General features: G+C 44.0%; 1 protein-coding gene across 1 annotated transcript in view; it reads right to left on the bottom strand.

Moving 5' to 3' along the window:
• TMC1 (transmembrane channel like 1) overlaps positions 1–18,404 on the bottom strand; it is a 53,262-nt gene extending 34,858 nt beyond the window's left edge. The window contains 7 exon segments of the mRNA XM_077935958.1: positions 109–215; positions 598–679; positions 2,693–2,783; positions 6,885–7,022; positions 10,273–10,579; positions 12,316–12,366; positions 18,317–18,404. Coding sequence (XP_077792084.1) covers positions 109–215; positions 598–679; positions 2,693–2,783; positions 6,885–7,022; positions 10,273–10,579; positions 12,316–12,366; positions 18,317–18,356 — 816 coding nt within the window. The 5' untranslated portion in view covers positions 18,357–18,404.
• Positions 18,405–27,541: the final 9,137 nt, after the last annotated feature.

Below are 27,541 nucleotides of genomic sequence, written 5' to 3'. Positions count from 1 at the left end.
TCCCCCATTGTTGCTCTGGTCTTAACTTTAACCCATTTTCCTGTGTGACATTTAAGCCTAAAGAGAAACAGCAAAACAGGCTGGGCATATTAATGTAGTTATCCCCACCTCAGGCACCATGACAAGACCAAAAGTCAGTCCAAACAGGATTATATTTATTCCATACATCCATCGCAAAAATATGAAGTAGGAGGCAACAGAAGAGCCAAAATGACCTACAAGACATGAAGCAAGATAAAAGGGCAAATGAATCATTCTTCACCTTTTTTGTCCTTTCAAATAAGATATAAATCAGTATATTTATGCTTGCTTAACACACCACAAAGTGGCTGCCACTTTCCCCTCCTAAAACCTAACCATGTATTACTATTGATGTGATCTGGTAAAACCATAGTAAATTATTGCTTACATTCGTATATGCGTGGTTCGTATGCAAATATATGTTACAAATTCCAGCAATCCTTGATATGCAATGTATTTGTTGCTGTTTAAAAGCTACGGAATGAAAGGAGCAATGGTATGCAACAGTGGAGGGGAACTCCAGGCCTGTCTCCCAGGAAGATGAAAATTACTTAATTCTTCTTCTCTCTCACTTACTTTCAATTTCTTTTATTTTCATTTCCCAGGGTATGCAGGCTGTCCGAAAATTCTCAAAATCACGTTGAAATTTCATCCATTTCTGAAATAAATATTACAAAAGCAAAATAGGACATTAGGACAATGAGAAAAGAATGAACAGTTTCAACTAAAAATCTGTCTGACGATCTTAAACCTCTGTGCTTCCAAAATCTGTGTGCACTCTAGGTGGTTAGTGTGGCCTTGGCAGCCGTGTTTCTGTTGAAGGCACAGGAAATGCAAATGTGTTTCCTGTCCTGCATTTTTCTGTCTTCCACATCTTTCTGCAGCAAGCTGATATGTTAGTGTCCCCATCTTCCTACCCAAGGACTGCTTCTCTCGGTCTGAACAAGCATGGACCCTGCATTTGCCGTATGAAACCCTTCTCCACTTACCCCTTCCAAGGGTGGTGACACGAGAACAGGGCTTTTACCTTAACTTGGAGGGTAATCAAGTATTCCTTTGGCTTCTTTCTGTGCTCATCCTTTTGAGGAGAGGGGTGGGTTTTGTATGTTTATAAATATTTGTCAATGAGCATTTTGTCTTCCTGCTTTGGTTGGTTTCTTGCTATTTCTATTCTTACATTGTAAGTCACTTTGAGACACAGTCATGTAAAAAGCAATCAACAAGTACAATAAGCAATAACACCAAGGGAAATCTGAAAATCTACATTATATTAAATGGAGGAGATATGAAACAGAAGGTTCTTCAGCATCCTTCCATATCCCACTTACACATTTATTTCTCTCCATCATTTCAGCTGCACTTCAGTTCCATCCAAGTGCCAAATCTTAATGCCAGAGGTTCACTGAGATTTTTTAATCATTTATTAACTAACTTACATATAATATTTCTAATCTGTGCCTTTCTTGTAGGTTTACTTGGGTCTGCAGCACCAAGTCACGCTGAAGCATTGGTTTTAATATGTGTCAGGGGCTCAGGAGCAGAGGCACAGGGGAGAGAGGAAATGGAGAGCGAAGGGGAAGAATCTGAGGGCAGCGGAGGGCAGAATGACAGTGACCCGAGAGATTCCATGAGCCTCTCCAGTGAATCAGAAGATTCCCAGAAGGGGGCGCCGATGGCCAGGGCAAGGGGGGTCCCAGGGGGGACACACCAGAAGCAGGGGGCCAGCAGAGACTCCCAAAGCAGTAGCTGGAAATCAGGACCGGCTTCCCCACCAGAGCATAGTGGGGGGGAAGAGCCCCATAGGTCAGAGTCAGCATCTCCTCCGGCAAGCAGGGAGGAGGAGTCAGGCCCAGCTAGCACCCCCGAAGAGGGAAGCAGCGACAGGAGCAGTATAATGGTCAGAAGGAAGGTGGCAGGCTGGGCGCGCGCGCCCAGTTCAAATGTACAGGCGCGCGGGACAGCAGAAAGCCCGGATTGGGAACCAGGTCCTAAAGCCCGCCGGAAGGAGGGGGAAGACTCAGGGGACTCAGCGTCAGAAGAGTCTAGGAAGGGCAAGACCTCGGCGGACAAGAGGACCCAGAGGAGGAGGGAGCAGAGGAAAAGGTGGAGCAAGGCTAGGGTCTTAAACTGGTGTCTGGGGGGAGGAGACTCAGACGGAGCTTCGGCGGTCTAGGGTTTAAGACGTAGAGCTGCGCGCCGTAGCTGTAAAAGAGAAACTGAACTTCAATAAAGACTATTTCATATAACAACGGACTGGCGTTGGTCCTCTGTGAGCTGGGACCTGAGGCAGCTCTGACAATATGATTTCAGCCTATCTGTATTTCTTTGGATTACTTGCAGTATCCTTTCCCTAAGCATCATCTGATTTTGATACCTTCATTTATTTTTTGTGAATGTTCACCTGTGCTCCACTGACTGTGATCCATACCTGACTGCTCAGAATCTTTTTGATTACTATGATTTGAAGGCACAAATGTGTTTGAAGGATTAATAGAGAACATTAGCAGTTTTGTAGCATTTACAGAACTAAGATACCCAGGAAATTCTTCTTGCTTTTTATAGCTAAAAGTAAATGCAATCCAAAAGGAGAGTGAAACCATTAATTCTGGAAGAGATATTTGAAAAAGGCTGAGTGAGCCAATTCAAAGCCATAATGAGAGATGGTCCTTACTTTCATCATCATCACTTTATATGCATAAAATTTCTTCCCTTTGCCTTTGCCAAGGGCTCCTTCAAATTTTTCCACAAACTGCTGAGCATCTCTGAAAAATAAAAATAAAGAAGTGCTTGTGGATTTATCTGAAAGCATCTTTCCTCTCACTTTCTATTCTGCTGAAACATTGAGACACACTTGACATTACTGAGCATCCCAATGACATGTTATGCCAAACACTTTCTCTTCCACTAAACGTGGGAACCACGTACCTTATTTCCTCGTCCCCTCAAGCACAGCTTGCCCATGTCCTGGCATTATGACACGCATATTTCCCCACCCACTGCCCGCAATAGTGTAGAGCCCAATAAGGACACATAGAATATCAAGGCATTAAGAAAATTACTATTGGATGTCATGGAACAAGAAACTAAACACAGACATGCCATTTCACAATAAAATGTTTCATTTTATTGTTTCATTCCCTGCCTTTCTTGTGCACTATCTTGGATTATTCTAAACTCATTATGATTCTCTGTAGCAACAGTGGGGGACTTATGGGCCTCCAGATGTTGTTGCATTCCAACTCCCATCAGCTGCAGCCAGCATGGCCAACGGGCAGCGATGAGGGGAGGAATTGTTCAGCAACATCTGGAGGACCACACGGCCCCCTAGAGAACTGTAAGCTTCATCCACAAGCAAAACAATTCTACATTTGTCTATATGGTGATTTATAGTGGGATTGTGATGGTGTGCTGTGGGCCATGGCCAGCAGATTTAGCGCTGTTTCTGTAGCAAAAGAGGATTTTTTGAATAACCCTAATGTGAAGATGCCATCCCAGGAAGAGTAGTAGTAGGAAGCAAAACAAAAAAGGATGCCAGCACTTGTATTCTACCCACACGCACAATAAAGAAATGAAACAATACAAAAATACAACAGTCATTTTACTGGTCCCTGTCAAGTACCTGTATTCCCCAGCAACTGACATCTGTACCACTCATGGTCTATTTACATGATAAATCCAAATAGCTTATTTTACAGGCGCTTCAGCACACATCTCAATAATGCTGTGGTTTTAGGAAGTATTCCCAGTGGATCTTTCTTAAAAACAAAACTTATGAAAAGCAACTCTGCTGCTTGAGTAGACTATCTCAGAAGATAGTCAGAGGGTAATGATTCAAAGAACACAAAATACTATTATGTTCAATGAGCTAATTAAAACAAAGCCTTCTGTGCTGCTGCAGCCATCCACTGCTGCAGAGGGCTTCATCCTTTGTTCAACTCAACTTTCCTACCTTAGATATAGTCAGACAGAAACATAAGGAGCGCAGCCCTGGCACTTCTTTCACAGAAAGAGCAACAACTTTATTTGCAGATGTGCTGTGGTGTAATTTGATGGGAGGACTAGCACATGCTCCATATGTTCAGTAGGCTGGGCTTCGCTGCCTCAAAGTCATCGACCCAGTGAACTTCATGGCTGATCAAGGATATGAACCCAGGTTTCCTCAGCCAAGTCCAACATGCTACACCACACTTTCAAGCTCACTGTTCACAAGTACTTAAAGATTGCTGCATCAAATATCAGCCATCTACAACAGGGGTAGGGAATCTCTAGCCTGTGGGCCAACATTGGCTTGCCTAGGGGTTGAATTTGGCGTGCAAAGCTTTTTTAAAAGCCATATCCACCTGTCAATCAGCTGAGATCACTCCAATGGTGGTGACATCACCTGATGAGGCAGGGTTAAATCCTGCTAGGTTTAGCTGCACACACTTCCATGATTCACTTTGAAGTCCCAACAGCTGGGTCTTCAAAGCACAACATTGCCATAAGTAGGGAGATAAGAATCTGGCCCACTGGGCAGAAAAGATCTGCCACCCCTGATCAAGGGCCTGCTGAACAGTCAGCAGGTCAAGACACTGAAACTAACTGATAACCCCCTGAATGTTACAGAACCATTCTGAAGGGTTTTCTGGCCTTTTCACTCTGGGTATAAAAGTTGGAGCAAAGTACAAAAATACCATCAGCTTTGGGATCTTGTTAACTGACCTGTTTGTAAGCTTTATGCTCACTAAATTTTCTAAATTATTTAAAATTGTTCATTGTTGAATTGTTAGTGTTATATTGTACAGATATTGTAATTTTTATTATGTATTATGGTTATTGTACTACCGCATTTTTACTGTTTTTTCTCCTGTCAACTGCTTTGAGCATAAATGTGTACAGAAAACACATATAAATTGATTATGACTTTAAACATGAGATCCTTAATTTGCCAGATATGACAAGAGAGTGAAATCTGTTTGGCTTATGTTTTGAAAATACATCACCAAAAGACCAGTGAAAGCATTTTACTTTATGAAAGATATCTGGTATCTGCCCAGTCACCTGCTGGAGGAAGCAAAGGACCTCACTTTCAAACATCACCATTCACTCCCTGTGTGTTCTTATAAAGCATGTTTGAACATCAGAAACAAATCTTGTACATCTTTACTCAAAGATGCAAAAGTGTCAAAAACACAAGGTAAGTGGATTGTGTGCTATATGTAAATTATCGATAATACAAGACAGACCAAAATGTACTCTCTTAGCCAACCCATTGAAAGCTTTATTAAATTCAAAGAAACATTAATCTAATTACCAACACAAGGGGCATGAATATTTCATGAGCACAGGTATTATTGTCCTTAAATGGCCTAGCTTAATAATTCATGGGAGGTGTGGGGTTGCAGCTCTCAAAGTGCGAGGTATACTGTACTTGGGCTGTTTCAAGGTTGCAAAAGTGGGGAATGAATTACCAAACTTAAGAGGTTGCTTCTGAAGAGGAGGATTCAAGTGGATTGCTCAACTTTTCAATAACAGGTCAAGATAGTTTCAGGCACCAGCTCAAATTTCATTAAAGAGAAATGCAGTGTTGCTCCAGGGCAACTCTTTAAAAAGATTAATTTTATTTTAAAAAACAAGGCCAGAATTTCAAGGTGATATATCCAGTTGTGGTGCAACAACGTCTGATTAACATTTCCACCTCTTCCCGTTGCAGTTCCCTGTTCACACAGAAAATCTGCTCCAGAAGCTCAGGGAACCCTTTAGAGCAGATTGTGGTGCTGCAAAGGAAGGGGAATTCCATCACTTGTGACTGGAGTATAATCCGGGCTGGATAGAAATAATTTCTTAATTAAACCACAGGTCCACATGTGACCCCACATGTGGTCTCATTAAATGCCATCCTCAAGAATTCTGTTGGTTTTCTACCTCATGTTCCTTCATGTTCCTTCCCCTTTCTTGCCTCTCTAGATTCGCTTTATATAGCACATTAATGTCAGGAATGAGTTACTTTTCATTGTTTTCCAGAACAGTGACTGCATTGAACTGATAAATAAATGTCTGTATAGTTATTTGAGGGTGATCCCATCATATCAAGTGGGGCATAATTCTGAATAGACTTCATTAAATTGGGACTTCTAGCCTGCTGTAGCTCTGGTGAACACTGAAGAGGGTGGTCTTTATTCCGGATCCAGAATTTCTGGAACCACCCACCAGTTGAATGGAACCCCTGACAGAGTAACCTTGAGGAAATGTGGTTGTCCATGGAAAAAGGTTGCCCACCCCCAATTGAAATAAAGCTGTGGCCTTGCTTCTACATTAATTACCCCTGAACTACATTACAGATGATCAGAAATCCCACCTTTGATCCTATTTCAGGACCTATTGTGTCTTTCTTGTCATAGTTCTGGGAACTAAAGTTATTTATTCAATGAATTATAGTGGCTCATGCATGGAGTTACATCCCTAGATCACATCTGACAGCTGCATGTGTGAACTGACTTCATTTTTAATGGGAAAAAGCCAACAAACTTGTGACACCTTAAAGATTCACCTGTTTATTGAGCTTTCATAGTCCATAGTCTTCTCCATCGAACATGCTGCAAAAAGGGTGGCCTGATTGCATGCATGATTACAAATATCACTGATAGAATTGTATATTACCTCCAACCCAATGGGCTTGTTCCAGTGTAAGTCATATCTAGGTCACACTGCAATCAGAAGGGCTTAAGTAAGTCATGGCTGACTTAGTCTGGATCCAGCCCAATGCTTCTCTGTGACACCAGTACACACATTCACCTGTGAGTGATCAAATACTGAGTAATCAAGCAGTCATGACTAAAACACGTGCAAACATGCCCTACAAGTGACCATATACAATATCATACTTCAAGACTTCCAGTTTCTTTTTCATATTCCAGGGCTTGTTTCTTAATGTGGCAATTAGCTTCTTTTTCTCTTCTACCGCTTCCTTCAGCTTGGCTATTTCCTCCTCTGTAAGCTCCTCTTCAGAACTTGAATCAGAGCTTTAAAAAAGAGAGAGAGAGGTGAAAAGAGGGACAGCTTCACTGGTATGCTTGGGGGCAGCTGCTCCACCCACCCCTGGAAAGTATGTATTATTAAACTTGCTACATAATGTGTTCCCATGCCCCCACACCCTGGCATGCAGACTCCCCTCCAAATTGCACAGCATGAGCAAACATCAAGCAATATGAAACTGGATAATGAAACTGAACTTGGACTTTAAACATAGCCTCCAACATTCCTCAGGTGAAAAAAGGGCCATTTCTCACTCCCCCTGTAACTGACCCTCCTCGACAGCCCTTCCCCCTCCCCCTCCCCCACGGAAGCATTTCCAATCAGAAGAGGGGTGAGTGCCAGCACCACTGCTCCAATGGGACACGGCACACACGCCCTCCGCTGTCCTGAGAAAATGCTCTTCTTTTTTTGCAGTATTGTTATTTTTGTTTTGAAGAAACAGAAAACAGATTAGCAACCACCATTCCTACCCTCCGAATGCTCCAAACATTGTGCTTCCGCCTCCCTTTCCCATGCACAATATCTCAGAACGATGCCAGTGCAGCCCACTGAAGAGGATACAAAATAGTGGCCAAGTTGCCAGCATAGTTCCTCCTCCTCCTCTTCCTCCCGACACGTGGACAAAGGCCTTAGGAAAGGGGAAAGGAAGACACTGCCAGAGGTGAGGTTCCTCTCTGAGAAAGTGTTGGGGAATGTACCGTATTTTTCACCCCATAGGGCGCACCGGCCCATAGGCGCACCTAGTTTGGGGGGGGGGGATAAAGAAAAAAAAATTTATTTCCCCCCCAGGTGCGGGGCTGGGGCGGGGGAAGCCCGAGCTTCCCCCAACCCGAGCCCCCAGAACAGGGGGCTCCCGCCGGGCTCCCACGCCTTGCGGATATCTGCTTGAAGCCCAAACCAGGTTGGGGAACAGCGGGATGGCGTTCCGCCTCCCCGCTGTCCCCCGAGCTTGTGGGGCTGGCGGTGGGGAGAAGCGCGCTTCTCCCCACCACCAGCCTCCAAACCAGGTCGGGGAACCGAAGCCCAGGGCGTGCAGTGCAGTGCGCCCCAGGCTTCGAGATGCAGGCTGCTATCTGCAAGCCTAGGGAGCCCGACGGGAACTCCCGCGGGCTCCCACGGCTTGCGGAGAGCTTCCTGAAGCCTGGAGAGTGAGAGGGGTCAGCGAAAGCCTGCATTCGCCCCATAGGATGCACACAGATTTCCCCTTCATTTTTGGAGGGGAAAACGTGCGTCCTATAGGGCGAAAAATACGGTATCTTCCGACTGGACAAGCTCAGCATAAATTGTCCTATCAATTCCTCTGGCCATAAATAGGGATAATAACTCTGAGGTGCTTAGACCTTCAGCAGTAAGGCATGTCATTTTAGGGGGGTGAAACTTAATTTTTGACAGTGAGGGGTCTTTAAAATATGTTTTTAGGTGTGAGGAACTCAAATCTGCTATTATTTTTTTGATTGGACAACATTAGCTTGGTAAGGTCAACGTTTGATGAAGAAACACATAACATGCTTTCAGAATTTTAATGTTACCTTCTGAAAAGATCAGGTAATGCAATATAATAATAAATATTAATAATATTAATATATTATATAACTGCAAGTACTTGACAGTCATTTTTCATTATTTCTATGCAATTTTACACATATTTTACTTACAAAGCAAAACTAAATTATATTTATTTAACCAAAATATATTTTGAATTCCCAAATCATGACACAACTTTTTAGCATCCCTCATATTTTGAAATTTGAAAGTTGAAAAATTCAACATACCCTACTGCAGGAGGTTCCTGTGAGCAATCATCATATAAAGCTTAAAAAAGAATGAGTGGTGTAAAATATTTTCCATAGTGGAATAAAAGGTTAACACCCCTTCCATTCCAGCCCTGATATGATGATGTTTCATCGTGTTTTTAATATTCTGTTGGGAGACGCCCAGAGTGGCTGGGGAAACCCAGTCAGATGGGTGGAATAATAATAATAATAATAATAATAATAATAATAATAATAATAATAATAATATCATCTCATAGCTGGCGCATTCCCACTACATATGAGTTTTTTTGTCTCATTATTTCTACTGTATTTCAGGAACAAACTAAATGTGATGATGACTTCCTGATTATCAAGATTGCTTCATTGATTCCTGAATGTATGTGGGATATTTTTGGTGGGAGCACCAACAGCAGTAATCAAAAACTGAAAATGTGTAGTTGCTGCCAGATATTTGAAGTAAATAGACCCATTTGCTTCTGCGCTGTCTTCATGCCTTGATTAATTTTAATACTAATACATGGGTTTGGGGAAGGACTGTGGAGGGCGCAGGGAACTAGGAAGAGTTGCGAAGCTCAAAGCTTTCCAAAGCAGCTCTGAGTAGGGGGGGGGGGCTGCAGCACAGCGGTGGAGCTTTGCATGCAGAAGGTCCCAGGTTCAGTCCCCCCCAGCATCTCCAGGTTGGACTGGGAGAGACCATATGAAATCCTGGAGAATACACACACTATGCTGCATTCCTATTCTAGCTCCACTCCCTCGCAATGGCTATTTAGTTAGAAAACTAATTATAGGCACATAGCAACAAACTACATGACAAACAACATGCCTAATTTGGTTCTTTCTCCTTTGGGTATTGAGGTCTCAGAATCTTACATACATTGCGAACACAGCTTTGAACAGGAGTGGCCAGTTATGCGTTGCCAAATAGGACATCCATTTTCAGAAAATGTGCATGTGGTGATTTATATGCATAGATGCAAATTTAAGCTGTACTGTATCTCAGCACAGTGTGGAAGGCACCCAGGTGACATGTGTGTGCCCAAATAGAAGATGCTTTCAAACAGAGAACGCCGCCCCCTGACAGTCCTTCAGTGTAGTGGACTGCACTCTGTTGAGCACAACACACAGTCACTCAAAAGTGTCACGTCCTCTGGCCAAAATTAAACTGCAGAGCTCTTTTGGAAATACTCCATTTTTATGAGAACTGAGTATGTATAGATCTGGCTCCATGAGCTTAGGGAGTATCTCAGAAGGTGATGGTCTCTCCTTCAATGGAGGCTTTTAAACATACAGGTTGGGTGACTGTCTGTCAGGGATTCTTTCCCTTGCAGAGGGTGGGACCAGATGACCCTTGATAGCCCTCCCCTCTCTACCGTTCTAGGAGTACTGCAGATTGCTGCAGTATGCCTAACACAACCATCATTGACTTTACATTCAAGAGACCATCATCATAATAAGGCCTTACCCTGATCCTTTTTTCTTTTTGTCTTTCTTTTTTTTCTTTTTCCCTTTTTTCTTGTCCTTTCGTTTTTTATCCCCATCTTCTTCATCACCATCCTTGGTCATCTGGTTGGCTCTGTTCTTCCTGCTTTTGCAGCCTTCTCCATCCGATTCGCTGATGTCTAATCCACCATCTTTCATCCTCCGCCTTTTGTATTTTCGCCTACGATCTGCGGCAGTCTCTTCATCCTCATCCTCGCCCTCTTCGTCCTCTTCATATTTCTCTCTGGTTTTTTTACTTGACGCTCCCTTTCTCTGAACAGATTCTTGCTCTTTATTGTCAAGAACAGAGAATAAAAATACATTCCCTCTGGATATCAGCCACCTTCCCCCCCCCCCCCACAAACCTACACACACACAAAACATTGTTTTCTGATGTCATTGTTTCAAGCCAAGTAAAAGCAGTGAATGATCCCTGGGCCAGTCACGGTGCAGTGAGAAACCACAGCCTCAGTTCTCAGTCATTATGGACCATATTCGGTAGCCTTGCCTTAGCCATGCAGCCTCACATACCTCACAGGTAGGGTGGACAGATGCAGACGTGACCAGGGCTCCTCCTGCACCTTTAATAGCGATGCAGAAGGATGGATGTCAACAGGTGTGACGTGCCTGAACTGCTACTAATTCCACATAATTGTGAAAAGGACAGAAGTCCAGCCTGGCCAGGCATTTCCCGGGGACTCTTATGAGGCAATGCACCTCTCTGGGCTCTTCAGAAGGATCAGATACAAAAGTAGCAAAACAAAAATGGAGAAGTGAGTAAATTTTGTGACAACCTTGGTGGTCAGTTAAAGTCTGCAGTGCCTCACTTGCCTGTCCCATTTCAGAGTATAGTACCTTAATGGGACATTAAGAAACCAGTGCAGTTGCAGCCATTTATAAATAGCATTGGAATGACATCGAACAAAGTTTTTCCTAGACGGTGTACACAATTCCAGGACAGTGTTCAGCTCTGACAAAGAATGCAAACCCCTGCTGTGCCAATGCACTGGAGCTGTGTTGGAAATCCAGGACAGAGCATTGGGATAATTTTGGCCCCACTCCAAGGAATGCTAAGCACAGCAAAAACAAACAAACCGCACACTTGACTAAAAGCTAGGCGTGCATATCACCTATGAGGTGTAAAGGGAGCCCTTGGGTTGAGTCCAGTCCTTCCCATTCCCTGCTCCCACCCTGCTCCAGGTGATTGGAACTATCAGAAATGGCCATAGATGAAATCTTAGCCCTGTTTCAAACTGCTCACTAACTCGAAGGTGCTAAATGCTATTGCTCTATTCTCCATATCAGCCTCTTATAGGAGAGATTAGATGTGGACTTTTTACGACGCACAGATGGCATTGTCTGGATTGAGGACATCATCACAATGTGATGTCAACAGATTGCATTCCAACACTACACTGTTTAGGCTGTGTACTCTTATTTTTGGCCATATAGGTGGAACTATATGTATCAGTCAGGTCCACCACCTTATGGGAGGTTTTCAAAAGCATAAAGCAGCCAGGCCAAAATTTGCTGTGGAAGATCAATGCATATATGTTGGCTTTTCTGTTAAAAAGTGCCTTCCTAGTTGCATTTTCTGCACTGAGGAAAAATAGGGAAATATATGGAATGATCCTAAGATCACAGATAAAACTCATATTCCACAAATATAAGCAGAATGTTAAGGAACAGAGTGTATGCCCTGAAAATGGGAAAACTTCCATTTAACACATGGTTGCCATTTTAATACTGTTAATTGAAATAATCGTGACATGGTTGCTGTCATGTTTGTTAAGTATCATATCAACAAGAGGACACTATTCTTGAATTTCTACCGCCCTTTGTAGCTGATGACATCTTGGTTCTTTTGCAGTGTGAACCATTGTGTATGAGGAATTGGCCTGTGCGTCCTGCCCAGCTTGTTGAAGGCAGAGATCTATAGAACCTCTTTTTACACTCTCACTCTCTCTCTCTCTCTCTCTCTCTCTCTCTCATTCACTCACTCACACTCTATCCTGGGCATTCTTACCTTCTTCGCTTTCAGCAGCACTGCCTTCATCATTGTCAACCTCTATTCTCACTGTGGAGGAAAAGTAAAAACTCTTTGTTTTCTGTGTCCTGAAGTCCATTTAGCGGCTCTTTAATTCCCAGATCCTTAATGCATCTGCTGATTGTTCCCATCTCTGCATAGTCATTTAAAGACCAATTCTAGCATTCAAATCATAAAGACATTAGGCATGACCAGAAGTGCATCCACCTGCAGACAGCTTTGTCCCATTTAAAATAATTTGAGCTGTGCTACTGCTAATGGCCCACTCCTGATAAATGGCTGGAGAATTTATCTTTCTCCTGGAAAAAGTCTGAAATGGCACACTGCATTCTGAGCACAGCAGGAAATTCTTGTTTGCTCATAGAGCACTCTGCCTTCACAACAGAGAGCCTGGCCCCTGTTGGTTCTGGCCTATACAAGTCGTACAAACATCAGTTACAATTGCTGAAGAGGTACAAGTAATGGGGGAAGAGCTGTAGCACCTGATGCCTACGCAGAAGACCACAGGTTCAGTCTGGGCATCTCCAGATAAGGATGGGTTACACACCTGTATGGAATTCTTGAGATCTACTGCCAGTCAGAGTAGACAATACTGTGCAAGATGCACCAATAGCATAAGGCAGCTTCCTATGTTCCCATGAAGAAGTAATGTTGTACATTAACAAATCAATACAGTAGCTGCAGTTTTCAAATGCAGCACAGCCTTATTTATCCAAATAAACCGATAACAAATTGTTAACCATCTAGAAAATCACAAAACATGACTTCTGGCTGCTGGCTATATGCTTTTTTCTGGGGGGTGGGATGCAGGGGTATGCATACCCCTAAACATTTTGTGAATTTTGTACTTTTGTCCATTTACTGTATTTATTTTTTCCCGATTTGATCTATAAAATGGTGGTTTTCTTGAGTCAAAATGAGAGTAGCCCAAACATTTTTTTAGAAAAAAAGTGCTGGTTATATGTATGCTTATGAAAGGCGTTACATGTGGAACAAATGGTCAGTTTAGGTCATTTAGTTTTATAGTAAAAAGAGGCAAGAGATTTAGCATGACAGAAAGAAGGGAACAAGTTCCCAGTGGAAAGAAATGAAGGAGAATCATGAGAAAGGGAGGAGGTGCTTATTTCTAAATAGGCTGCTAGTGAACTGCTGCTAGATTGTGCTGCTAGTGAACTTATTTATTTTTTGTTGTGAATTTTTGTGGGGAGAGATCTGTTTCATATACTATTAATCTGAGCAGGAAGTTAGATTTTATATTAAGATCAATGCAGGTCAGGATACACATCACAAAAAAATACTCATCTTTGAAAGATGAATGCACCAATGAGTTGCACAAAATGGATGTCTAGGTTTTTTCCCCCCTTCATGGGCCTTCTTAATTGTAATCATTCTTCTTGTTTTTATTATTGCTTGTAAGCCGCTCTGAGCCCGGCCTTGGCTGGGGAGGGCGGGGTATAAATAAATTATTATTATTATTATTATTATCCTAACTCCAGTTCTCCATTTCCCCAGTGCTGTAGCCCTCGTCCAGTTTCACAACCCATCTCACAGCTACATTAAAGTATTTTTCTTTTAAAAAAAAGGCAAAGAGACCCAATCACAGATCTCCCAGGTCACATCAACTTTGTCCTTCAGATTGTTCTAATTCCATAGCGGCAGGCTCACCACTGGTGAGCTTTTTGTGACTTTCCCACATTCCATCAGTCACATTGTTTCCTATTTTCACTTATCATTTGAAGGAACCTACCCGAATCTTTTTTCAAAACAATGGCGTACATGTTAATTTACTGAGTGAAAACTCCATTGAACAAAATGAGTACTGCTTTGATAAAGTGGGAGATTAAAGAATGGAAAAATATGTAATGCTGAGAAAAGAACAGAATTATTATTGTTTTCTCACTGTGCAAGAGTTATTCAGAAGTTGGCAGGCTGATTTTTTTAAAAAGGCATATATGCAAGAAGCAGAAATTCCTTCCAAAACGCCAGTAACATCCTCTGCCATTTCAATTTCCACCAACATCTGCATAATCTCCCCCTACTCCCAAATTATGCAAAAATGTTATTCAATATCAAGAGTGGAACGCAAAAATGAGTGTTCTTTTGTTTGGTCTGAATATATGCTTTCGCCTGGAGGCAGTAAATGGATCCACATTATACAAAGATCATTACAATTGCCATGGAGTCCTTGCAGTGATGAAGACAAACACTTTTGGAAAGATGCTTTGCATGCTATATTAGGAGTGCCTTCAGTGATCTACTTTCAGCCAAAGAAAAAATTCCCATGGACAGAGGATCCTGATGAAACCACGCAGTAAGGGAGCAGCTGGCGGCCTACGGTATGCATTGGAATGTCCATTAAAGCAGGGAGTATATATTCTGCAGAAATCAACATGCTGATACCTGTACCATAAAAAGACACTGCTCATAACTGGGGCTTAAACACATCGTCAATGTAATTGATTGAATTTAATTAAGCACAGTGGCACAGAATAACTAACAAGCAAAAGAGAATCCAAGGGGCAGAGTAATGTGTTGATGTGAAGAAGCAGGTTGCTTATTCGCCTGGTGAATAATGCCTTGGGGAAGGGCTGTGCATTGGTAGAGCATAGACCTTGCATGCGGAAGGTCCCAGGTTCAATACTTGGTATCTCTTGGGAGAGACCCTGGTGCCAGTCACTGTGGAGGATACTGAGCTAAAGGAACCAATGGTCTGACTTGGCTTCCAATTCTCCTTAGTCCTATTCCTGAACTCTAGGCACTATTCGGGGAGTGACAGTGAATCAATGGGAAACTGTGATGGCCTGGGATTCCGATTCAGAGAGTGAACCGGAGGAATCCCAGCCTGCACAGGAGTCCCCGCCTCCAGGGCCGGCTGAACTGGGGCAAGGCCTTGATTCTGAGGAGCCTGCACCTGTGCCGGATCCTCAGGAGCAGGCACCAGGTGAATCCATTCTGGCTCCAGAGGTGCTTGAGGACTCAGTGTCTACAGGTGAGCTTCCCCCGGGACCCAGTAACCCTTCGGCCTCTCCTGAACTGCAGAGGCTTAGGGCAGAGAGGCGAAGGGAACTGATTTCTCCCAGGAGGAGTGCTCGCCTTAAGGCCAGGAGAGGCGGGGCTCCTGGGGGCCGGGACCGCCCCTGGCCTTAGAGAAGATAAAGGCCAGTCAGCCCGGTCCCAGGTTGCGGGAGCAACGTCGTTGTTGAGTACCTGCTCTTACCCGGACCTAGACCTGATCCTCCAGTGTTCCTGTTCCCCGCCTGGCTCCCTACTTCGGACCTCGCCTCGCACCTTGTGAACTATTTCCAGGCTAGTGACTCAGGACTGAACTTTGACTACGGTAACAGTAACCTTCCCCCCGGGACCAGCACAGAAACTTTAACTGGGTGGCGCTGTGGGTTAAACCACAGAGCCTAGGACTTGCCAATCAGAAGGTCGGCGGTTCAAATCCTCATGACGGGGTGAGCTCCCGTTGCTCGGTCCCAGCTTTTGCCAACCTAGCAGTTCGAAAGCACATCAAAGTGCAAGTAGATAAATAGGTACCGCTCCGGCGGGAAGGTAAATGAGGTTTCCGTGCGCTGCTCTGGTTCGCCAGAAGCGGCTTAGTCATGCTGGCCACATGACCCGGAAGCTGTACGCCGGCTCCCTCGGCCAATAAAGCAAGATGAGCACTGCAACCCCAGAGTCGGCCACGACTGGACCTAATGGTCAGGGGTCCCTTTACCTTTAACTATAGTAAGGTTTAACCAAGGGAAACGAAATATAATAAAACATTCCAGCATCCAGTTACTCTGTTTCTGCAATGCCTTTCTCTATCCCTCTCCTTCCTTCCTTCCTTCCTTCCTTCCTTCCTTCCTTCCTTCCTTCCTTCCTTCCTTCTTTCTGACTTCCCTTCTTTCTTAAGCTGCAGGGATACACATATCTGGAAGCAAGTCACTCTGAACTGAGTGGGGCTCATTTCTCAATAAGCATATGTGGGACCGTGGGACCATATAAAATATCTGCCCCTGGACGTAGCCAGGATTTATGTTGGGGGTGGGGGGACAGGGCACCCACTGGTCATCATCCTCTGTCTAGCTCTGTCTAGCAGATACGGAATGAAATGTCTCAAGAGCAGTAGCTTAAAATTACTTTATTTTGAACCCAAGTGCTCAGAAAAAAATCTGTCAAATTCTTTCTATAATTTCTACTTTTAGTTAAGTGTTTTCATTCATTTATTTGATTTAGGAGGCCAGCTGCCCCCCCATCCCCTAGCTACACCCATATATCTGCCTCTCTTAATCAAAAGTAGTTCAGAAGCATTTATTTGATGACAGGAAGGTCCCAGCAGAGTCGCAGAGCAGCTCCCTCCGTGCTTGGCCTGCCCACACAGCTACCTCTCGCCACAGGTCTTCCCAGTGCTTTGAAAGGAACAATAGGGCTGGGTGGGGCTGGGTGCCATTCTCTCCCTAGAACTGATGCCTGCCTCTGAATAAAATATGCTTGCAGCTGCAGTCAGTTAGTATCATACACATACAGAGTGACTGGGGAAACCCAGACAGATGGGCAGGGTGTAAATAATTATTATTATTATTATTATTATTATTATTATTATTATTATTATTATTATTTCATGAATCAACAGAGGCATTCTGAATTTAACAAGTACTGTCATAACTCCTTCACTGAAAGTTACTGAAGACAACCCCATGTGATCCTTTGAAACCATCCCTTTTATGCTGAAAATGAAAAACGTTAACAAAAAGTCATTTGAGGACTGAGAATGGTATCTCAAACAACTTGTTTACTGGACTGGACTGGCCCTTTCAAGCAACACTGTAGGTTGATCTATAACAATGGAAATCAAAACCAGCACCAAAGAATATCTTTGATAAGAATTGCCTGCCCCTAAAACCACAATGACAGCTGAACTGAAACTCCAAATGAATGGGGTCAACGTCTTACTACTGTAAATTCAGAAAAATATCTGAAACGCACTTTTGGAATTGATTTCATAACAACCACATGAACTAATTAAGACAAAGAAATGAAAACAAATAAATGAAAATAACACATTTCTAAATTCATATGAGCTAGGTCATCCAGTCATTTTAACCATGCCCTGGACAGAATGCCACATAATAAAAAGATTTGACAGTCCCTACTGGTTCCAAGAGAACTATAGGCTATTTTTCTTGTAAATATTCTTTTTCATAGATGGTAAAATCCTGGTACCAACTGGACAGTTTCCATGACTATTTCAGATGTGAATTCCATGACTTCTATATACAAATACATATTTACGGTAGGTCCATATTTTAAAGTGAATATTTTATCCATATGGTAGTTATATATGGTTTTATTGTTGATATTGTTATTGTTAATAGCTTCAGGATGATTTATAGGATGATAATAAAAATAAAAATGCTAATAAAGTCAGTGTTTTTAACGGGAGTCAGTGTTCCCAGAGAGTGTTCACAAAACTGCAAAGGAGGCAGCTGCTACCTTCCCAGTATTGCAGGATAAAAATATTTGAAAACATGGCTCAAAACAATGGCTTGTGGTGCCAGCAGCAGTATCTTGGGGAGACTGTTAAGTTTTCTCCTCATGACTGACAATTCAAGTCACATGCAGAAATGTAGATATTGTATTCAAGTCCTATAAGTGGGAAAGTAGGCATCTGCCTCAACTGAGCCAAAATTTTGTTTCCTTACTATTATTCTTTCTCTTTCTTAGTTGTGTTTCAAAAACAGAGAATGCCAGCACAGAGTTTTGATTTACGAGTTAGTAGCAAGTTAACAGCTAGGCTGCCGAAATGAAAGGAAGAAGCTAAGAGCAAATTTCAGAGACAATGCAGAAGTCCCCCCCACACACACACACGCACACACACACACACACGCGCACAGACCCCAGACTGGTGTTGGGAGGGAGTTTCAGCTATAAACACTAGAATTATGCACCTAAAGGATGCTGGAATAAGATGTATAATTAAAATTGCCATTACCATTCCTTGGTGAGGCAGTTGGCTTTTCACTTCTAGGCATCCTGGCTGTGTTTCACAGGGCTCTTGGAGCTGCCGCCTGCCGAGGCAATTACCAGGATAAGTAGTTTGAGATAAAGTATCCAGCACATCAACATACTTATGTCTGTCGGCGAAAGGGTGCCGGTGGCGTTTCATTCTCTGAAACATAAGAAGGTACTAATTTCCTGAGACATTCATTTTTCATGAATGTTTGGTTTGCCATTTAGGGGTAGTGTAGAAGAGTCAATTGGTTTGGAGGGTATGTCTTGCCCTGTCCCCCCGACCTTTCTAGCAGGGTGGGAATAAAACTTCTTACAGAACCACAAATCTCACTGGAAATTGGCACACAAGGCTGAACCATATTATATTGCTAAAGTGTTTATTTCTACAAGAGAGGTCTAGCCATTGACCCAACAGAACACAGAGACACATTAAAGTGAAAGCAAGGAGTACAATTCACTCAAGGGTTTAGAGCCATTTTGAGAATGGCTGTTCCAGTGCAGTGTCACAAACCCAGGACAGAGAAGGGCACAGATCAGTGGTAGAGCATCTGCTTAGAGAGAGAAGGTTCTGGGTTCAATCTCCAGCAAGTCAGGAAACTTCAGCAGGTACAGATTTTCTCAGCCTTGCATAGCAATCTGAGCGGACCAAATTTCCCTCTTCTATATAAATGTTAAAGCTACAGGATCCCTGTCCTCCTTCCCTTCTGGTTCCCCTTGCTTTCATGGGAGAGCGTGCAGGGACTGCCCCATTCATTCCTACAATGTTAGACCATTGCAACTTGATATAGTACCACTCTGGTGTCTTCTGAAAACCAATCAGAAAAGGGGGCAGGGTCCATACCCCCCACCCATACAGATGATGCAGTCCAAGTCTGTGTGGGTGTCTATGAAAGTAAACAAAGAGTATCAGTTTTTGAGCAAGACATACAGAAAGAGTCTGACCGCTGACTTTGGGGATCTGCAAGATCTGGAAAGGGACCTTTCCACCACCCATCCAGGAGTGGGTGCGGGGCAATGAATTTTGGCTGTCCACTGGTGTTTTTAAGCTGTCTGCCTCCTCTTATGTGCAACCAGTATATTTGTAAATAAACTCAATTACAAAACAGAACACCATAAACCTCAGTGACTTACTTAGAAGATATAATATTCATCAAGGTGCCGGGTCCCCTTTTGACCCAAAGTCCTACCCTCACTTAGGACTGCAGTGGGGCTTGTGGGCTACTGGTGCCCCATGGAGCACACATTGGGAACCCCTGCGACTTCAAGAGGGGAGGGAATTTTGGTGAAAGCGAAGTGGGGCCCCCCTCACCTTCCATTTGTCAAATACCATGTCTTACCAGAGACTGCTTTTTTCAAACCTCCATTTTCCTCTTTGCCCCACCCTGCCCCTCAATTTTTTTACTTATTTCCACTTCTAGGTCCCAGCTTCCATGCCAGGTCTACTGCCATTGGGCAACATGCCCCCTGGTTTGCCCCTGCCTGCTGCCCCAGCATTGTGTTGCAGCATTACAAAGCCTCCAATGAGGGCTGTATGATGGCAGCCTTACATTTTAAAATAGGAAAATGTCTTCTCTCATTCCAAATAATCTGAGCTCATGGAATTTCACAGTCGTTGGAGAAGTGGGAACAGCATAACAAACAGTTATGCTTTATTTCCTATCAAATATTGGACTTCATGCACCAACAACCCCACATCTTTTCCTAATAATAAGATCATTTTTAAATAACACTGATCCCTAAACCCTCTTCCTTTCTGCTATGATGCATGTAAACAACAACAACAAAATCTTTCTTTTTGAGGTTGAGGGGAAGAAAACACTTTTCCTTTTTTGATCAATCCATTCCTAAAACACAATAATTTCATCTCATGTTACATCCTTTCTGTTATGTACTGAGCTGAATCCTAGAACAATAGGATCCAGAATGCAGTAGTCTGATTGGTCCGCAGGAGCCACCCAATTCAGCTCCAGGTGGAAGTGAATCAGCGACCTGATTGGCCTGCAGGAGCAGCCCGGAATTAGCCAATCACATGGGGCCCATTGTGTAAATAATGTAGATATAGCTAGACGTTTTGGGGAAAGTTTCATTCATTGCTACTATGAGCTGAATAAAGAGCATGAAATTCACACTCGACTCCGAGTATATGTCACTTTCAAATTCTTTCGAGAAGATTTCATCCCCTTTGGTCAAAAACTCTTATTGGTTCAGATTTGGTAACAGCAGTGTTGAATGAGCTGTTGGCTATTTCTTAAGATGTGCTCACACACACATATGAGGTAACTGCTGGTTGACCAACCAAACCCAAAGAGTACTCATAAATGGCTCCTCGGTGTCCTGGGGAAAAGTGACAAGTGGGGTGCTGCAGGATTCTGTCCTGGCCCCCCTTTTGTTTAAGGTCTTTATAAACAACTAGGATTAAATCAAATTTGCAAATTACACCAAACTGGGAGGGGTAACTAATGCAGCAGAAGACAGTATTAGGATTCAACGTGACCTTAACAGATTGGAGAACTGGGTGCAGGCTAACAAAATGAATTTCAACAGGGACAAATGTAAGATTCTGCACTTAGGCAGGAAGAACCAAATGCACAAATATAAGATGGGGGACACCTGGCTTACTAGCAGTACATGTGAAAAGGATCTAGGGGTTTTGGTGGACCACAATCTTAACATGAGTCAACAGTGTGATGCAGCAGCAAAAAAAGCTAATGCTATTGTAGCCTCTATCAACAGAAGTATAGTGTCCAGATCAAGGTAGGTAGGACTCAAACCAGTAGCTTCAGATTACTAGAAAGGAGATTCCTACTAAACATCAGGAAAACTTTCTGACAGTAGGAGCTGTTCAACAGTAGGTGTTGTGAACTCTCCTTCCTTGGAGGTTTTTAAGCAGAGGTTGGATAGGCATTTGCCAGGGATGATTTAGTGGAGATTCCTGCATTGCAGAGGGTTGGACTAGATGGCCCTTGGGAATCCCTTCCAACTCTGCAATTCTATGATTCTATTTAATAATGTCAAGTTTCTGTACCTGTGTACACTAACGGTTGAGTTGTAAACTTGTAGAGTTATTCAGGTGTGTACCTAAGTACATAGTAGTTGAGCTGTGCATGTTGTACATATTGTACCTGTGTTTGGTGTAACATGAACAAGTCTTGAGACTCAACTGAGAATCAAGGTTCTACATTAGATGGACAGATAGGGTCTTTATTTCTTTCTTTCAGAAGTGCTCAAAAAAACAACAACAGCAAAGGTACAAATATGAATCCCAACTTCTTTTTAAATTCATATCAACAGCATACAATTGTGAAAGCAGAATGGCTTTTCACTTAAACTGGCAACCCAGGCAGAATATATTTGTTATGCCATGGCAGCAAGAAATGAAACCCTCAATCTTTGAGCTGCCAGCTAACCGGGGGGGGGGGGGGATAATCCCAGCCTCATCTGCTCTTGTGCGCTTAAGAGCACCTTGAACTGCAGAAGCAGGTTCTCACGACATGAAGATTGACATTTATCACCTGCTAATTTCTGCTCAATAACCAATTTATTAATCTCAAAGAAGCTAGATCCAATCAGCAGGGGGAGGGAGTTTTGTTCCCAACTGTGAGGCCAAAGTAGGGAGGAAGCAATGGGAGCATAATCTTGAAGAGGAGCTGCAGGAGAATGAGAGGAGAGGAGTTCTGGTGCAGCCATGGATGGGGCCTGGGAGAATGAAGGCCAGATTGGGCCTATCAACAGGAGATCCCCCATGCCTGGCTGCCAGCTTAGTGAAATGTCACAAATAGGCTGGGAGCGTTCAGAGATTCCTTTGCACACATATGTACACTGAGTGCATGGTAGGGGGCAAGGCCCCCTGGCCACACCATTCCCAATGCCAATGTGCTCACTAGCCACATACACCCCCCAGTGGAGCGTAGGAATGAAAGAAGCTGCCTTAGACCAAGTCACAGCACTGGCCTATCAGCTCAGTAATGTGTGCACTGGCGGGCAGCAGCTCTCTAGGGTTCCAGACAAGAGCCTTTTCTGAAGCCAACTTGGAGGTGCCAGGGATTGAACCCAGGACCTTCTGCCTGCAACGCAGGTGCTCTGCCACTGAGCTGTAGCTGAGAAAGGACACAATGTGCACCTGGGTCACAGAAGGTCCTTCTTCATTCTGTAGGCACAATCACCAGGACAGCAGGGCAAGCAGACATGTCATCTTCAGAAATGAGGCTAGCAGGCCGCTCCCATCGCTCCCTCATGCATCCGGGGGGGGGGGGGCAGAGGAGCTCTCCTACAGGCACACACACAAATCTCATTTGGGGATCAGACCAGCACAAGAACTTGTCCTGCTCTGAATGCATCACTTGATCTCTTGTCACTTGATCACTCAGCACTTTGTGAGACACAGCCAAATGTATCAGCTGACTCATTTGGGCTTGAGGTAGTATGAAAGTTGTCTCTGAGGCATTTGATCTGTGGTGGCTTTTTCACACATGCAGATCCATTGCTTGATGCTACAGCTACCAAAGGATGAGCATGGAACCAGCTCTAAGCCTGTATCTCCCTGCAGTTCCCTCACTACACGAGACACATCAGCTCATTCATCAGCCCCTGGAATTAGGGAGGGTGTGGCAAGCTGCTAGTCAACCACGTTTTTGAGTAAAGGTATGTTGTTCTGCAGCATACAGCACACCATGAATGCTTACTTGGTCCATTTGTTCCTTCATAGGATTTCTATTCTACTATTCTTTCAGTCCCCACAGTGGCTTTCAAGTACAGTACAGGACAATAAAATGCTAGTAATAAAGCAGATAAAAATGGTGAGAGCAGCAAAAGCAGTCAGCAACAGCTAAAAGCAGCACAAATAAACACATAAAGCAGTATAGATAGACAGCAGCAAGAAACAAATCAATATTGTGATTAAGGACTGATGTAGAAATTGGGGTTTGGCTTTTGCTGTCCAACACCCCATGGGACTCTGAGTCCCCTAAATCCATGACCAGTCGGAGAAGAATGGATGGAGGCAGGATCCAGTGGAAAGCAAGGCAAATACAGTGGTACCACCGGTTGTGGACAGGATCTGTTCCGGAGCTCCGGTTGGATCCTGAGATTTCTGCAACTGGAGGGACTGTTTCTGCACATGTGTGCGGTGTGGTAGAATGTTTCTGTGCATGTGCATGTGGAAAAACCCAGAAAAATACTTCCAGGTTTGCTGTGTTCTCATCCTGAAGGATGGCGGGACATGGGTGGCGCTGTGGGTAAAACCTCAGCGCCTAGGACTTGCCGATCGCATGGTCGGCGGTTCGAATCCCCGCGGCGGGGTGCGCTCCCGTCGTTCGGTCCCAGCACCTGCCAACCTAGCAGTTCGAAAGCACCTCTGGGTGCAAGTAGATAAATAGGGACCGCTTACCAGCGGGAAGGTAAACGGCGTTCCGTGTGCTGCGCTAGCTTGCCAGATGCAGCTTGTCACGCTGGCCACGTGACCCGGAAGTGTCTGCGGACAGCGTTGGCTCCCGACCTATAGAGTGAGATGAGCGCACAACCCTAGAGTCTGGCAAGACTGGCCCGTACGGGCAGGGGTACCTTTACCTTTACCATCCTGAAGGATACACAACCGGAGGTGTGCATATCTAGAGGTACCACTGTATTTATTTTTCTGTTGCAACAGAGTTCCCTCCCCTCTTTCCAAGAAGGGAGAGACCCTGAACAAAAGTGTGCAGGAACTTTTAAAGACTTTTGACATTGGCCAACCCCCTTAGCCAAAGACCACCCCAAAATCATCATACATGCATCATAGGAGGCAGTCTACTGCAGAAATCATGTCCGCCAGAATACTGGTCACTGATTGCATTACCTGGGCAGCCTGGCCATTCTTTGGTGATGGATAATACTTCAGTTCCTGAATCCAGGTCACAGCCTCACTCTATTCAAACACAGATACACCCTTAAGACAGCATTTGTGAGCAAAGAGACAATGGGGGAGGCTTTCCCCATTTGCCTCCCTTACTGCAGAGGAATATTTGAGGTCATCGGGAGAGTCAAAACAGCTTCAGGATTGCTCTCCTGTACTATTTCAGACACATTGTTTATATATTTAGATATGTGTGCATTTATGAATATTTATTATATATTTGAGACCTTAAAATTCTTATAACAGACCTCAGGTGAACATGACAGACTAAAAGTAGGGATAATGCCAGATGAATAATCCTGGTGTAGCCAGAGTGATGTTGCAGAAAAACTTCTGTACACAATCTCTGGAGACTGGGGTGTCATAGAATCATAGAGTTGGAATAGACCACAAGGGCCATCGAGTCCAACCCCCTGCCAAGCAGGAAACACCATCAGAGCACTCCTGACATAAGGCTGTCAAGCCTCTGCTTAAAGACCTCCAAAGAAGGAGACTCCACCACACTCCTTGGCAGCAAATTCCACTGTCGAACAGCTCTTACTGTCAGGAAGTTCTTCCTAATGTTTAGGTGGAATCTTCTTTCTTGTAGTTTGGATCCATTGCTCCGTGTCCGCTTCTCTGGAGCAGCAGAAAGCAACCTTTCTCCCTCCTCTATATGACATCCTTTTATATATTTGAACATGGCTATCATATCACCCCTTAACCTCCTCTTCTCCAGGCTAAACATGCCCAGCTCCCTTAGCCGTTCCTCATAAGGCATCGTTTCCAGGCCTTTGACCATTTTGGTTGCCCTCCTCTGGACACGTTCCAGTTTGTCAGTGTCCTTCTTGAACTGTGGTGCCCAGAACTGGACACAGTACTCCAGGTGAGGTCTGACCAGAGCAGAATACAGTGGCACTATTACTTCCCTTGATCTAGATGCTATACTCCTATTGATGCAGCCCAGAATTGCATTGGCTTTTTTAGCTGCCGCGTCACACTGTTGGCTCATGTCAAGTTTGTGGTCAACCAAGACTCCTAGATCCTTTTCACATGTACTGCTCTCAAGCCAGGTGTCCCCCATCTTGTATTTGTGCCTCTCAATTTTTTTGCCCAAGTGCAATACTTTACATTTATCCCTGTTAAAGTTCATCTTGTTTGTTTTGGCCCAGTTCTCTAATCTGTCAAGGTCGTTTTGAAGTGTGATCCTGTCCTCTGGGGTGTTAGCCACCCCTCCCAGTTTGGTGTCATCTGCAAATTTGATCAGGATGCCCTTGAGTCCATCATCCAAGTCGTTGATAAAGATGTTGAATAAGACCGGGCCCAAGACAGAACCCTGTGGCACCCCACTAGTCACTCTTCTCCAGGATGAAGAGGAACCATTGATGAGCACCCTTTGGGTTCGGTCAGTCAGCCAGTTACAAATCCACTGAGTGGTAGCATAGTCAAGTCCGCATTTTACCAGCTTCTTTACAAGAATATCATGGGGCACCTTGTCGAATGCCTTGCTGAAATCAAGGTAGGCTACATCCACTGCGTTCCCTTCATCTACCAGGCTTGTAATTCTGTCAAAAAACGAGATCAGGTTAGTCTGACATGACTTATTTTTCAGAAATCCATGCTGACTATTGGTGATCACAGCATTCCTTTCTAGGTGCTCACAGACTGTTTGCTTAATGATCTGCTCCAGAATCTTCCCTGGTATTGATGTCAGACTGACTGGGCGATAATTATTTGGGTCCTCTCTTTTCCCCTTTTTGAAAATAGGGACAACATTTGCCCTCCTCCAGTCTGCCGGGACTTCGCCTGTTCTCCAGGAATTCTCAAAGATGACTGCCAGTGGTTCTGAGATCACACCTGCCAGTTCTTTTAATACTCTTGGATGCAGTTCATCTGGTCCTGGAGACTTGAATACATCTAAACTAGGCAAGTATTCTTGTACTATCTCCTTAGTTATTCTGGGCTGTGTTTCCTCTGCTGAATCATTTGTTCCAAATTCTTCAGGTCGGGCATTGTTTTCTTTATTGGAGAAGACTGAGGCAAAGAAGGCATTGAGGAGCCCTTTCTGTGTCCCCTGTTTGCATTTCACCATCTTCTCCTCTGAGTGACCCCACTGCTTCTTTGTTCTTCCTTTTGCTACGGACATACCCATAAAAGCCTTTTTTGTTGCTTTTAACCTCTCTAGCAAGCCTGAGTTCATTCTGTGCTTTAGCTTTTCTGACTTTGTGTCTACCTCTGTGTCCAGGAACCAGAGACGGAGCTTCATGCTCCGGCACCGGGGGGGGGGGCAGAGAGCAGGCGGGGTAGGGCTGGCATGCATCCCAGGGGCATGGTGTGCCTCCTGCAGGGGCGTGGTGCCCAGCGTGGGCAGGGGGGCAGCCGCGATGGCACCCCACCAGGATTGTTCTGCCGGCGGTGGTGCACTCCCCCCGCACTCCTCTTCCTCTGCCAGGGACAGGACTCAGTGAAGACTTTAGAGTAACCCCCTAATTTGCTGTTTACAAATTGAAGAAGGAAAGTGACCCTAAGAAAATATAATATGTGTTTATTTTTCCTTTAGGCCGCTCGTTTTGCTGGTTGCAAAAGGAGTGACATGGGGAAAGGACCTTTGATAGCTGCTAAGCTGACAGTGGGGAAAAAATTAATATCATTAATAAAATGAATAATACAATGATTAATATCATTAATTAAACACTCTTCTGGAAAAAGAAAAAGAAACAACAGGTGGTCCCTCTGGGCCTCAGAACTGCTAAATGAATGTCATTTTTTCAGTTACAGGTGGTTGGGATATCCCCAAGTTGTCAATGTTCCTATGGATGTGTACCAGAAATTTCCAAGAATCTTTGTACAGCCAAATGAGGCGTGTGTGCCGGCCGACTGCAAGGCTCTTATTTCGTAAGAGGAATGTGCTTCACCTCCTGTGATCTCTGCTGATGGCATTGGATGGAGGAAGAGTGTAACGGGATGCATGTTTCACTGCTTCCAGCAGGTGGTGATAAATAGCATTCACTGCTCACAGTTCAGGATTAAAACAAACAAACAAAATGTTTTATAGTGTAATGCAATTTATTGCAACCTGATGTTTGCTGTGAATGCAACAAAACACTGACTTGGGGAAATACCAACCATGGCAGTGGCTAAGAAATACCCTCAGTTCTTTTTAAATTCATTACTCATTTTAAGCAGGTGGGATGGGGGTGTCTAGCCAGGGTTTCTGCCCCAGATGAAGCCCCCAAAGGAACCCCATTGAGGCTCCCAGCATGTCTGGGCTTCAGCCGGGGAGAAAGATGAAAAAGTGAATGGCAACTGGTTTTTGTTTTAAATATTATTATTATTATT

This window comes from Podarcis muralis, chromosome 11 (genome assembly GCF_964188315.1).
Source record: "Podarcis muralis chromosome 11, rPodMur119.hap1.1, whole genome shotgun sequence".
In the NCBI taxonomy this organism is placed as follows: Eukaryota; Metazoa; Chordata; class Lepidosauria; order Squamata; family Lacertidae; genus Podarcis; species Podarcis muralis.
Note: the sequence above shows the minus strand (reverse complement) of the source record. Positions and strands in the feature narration are given on the sequence as shown.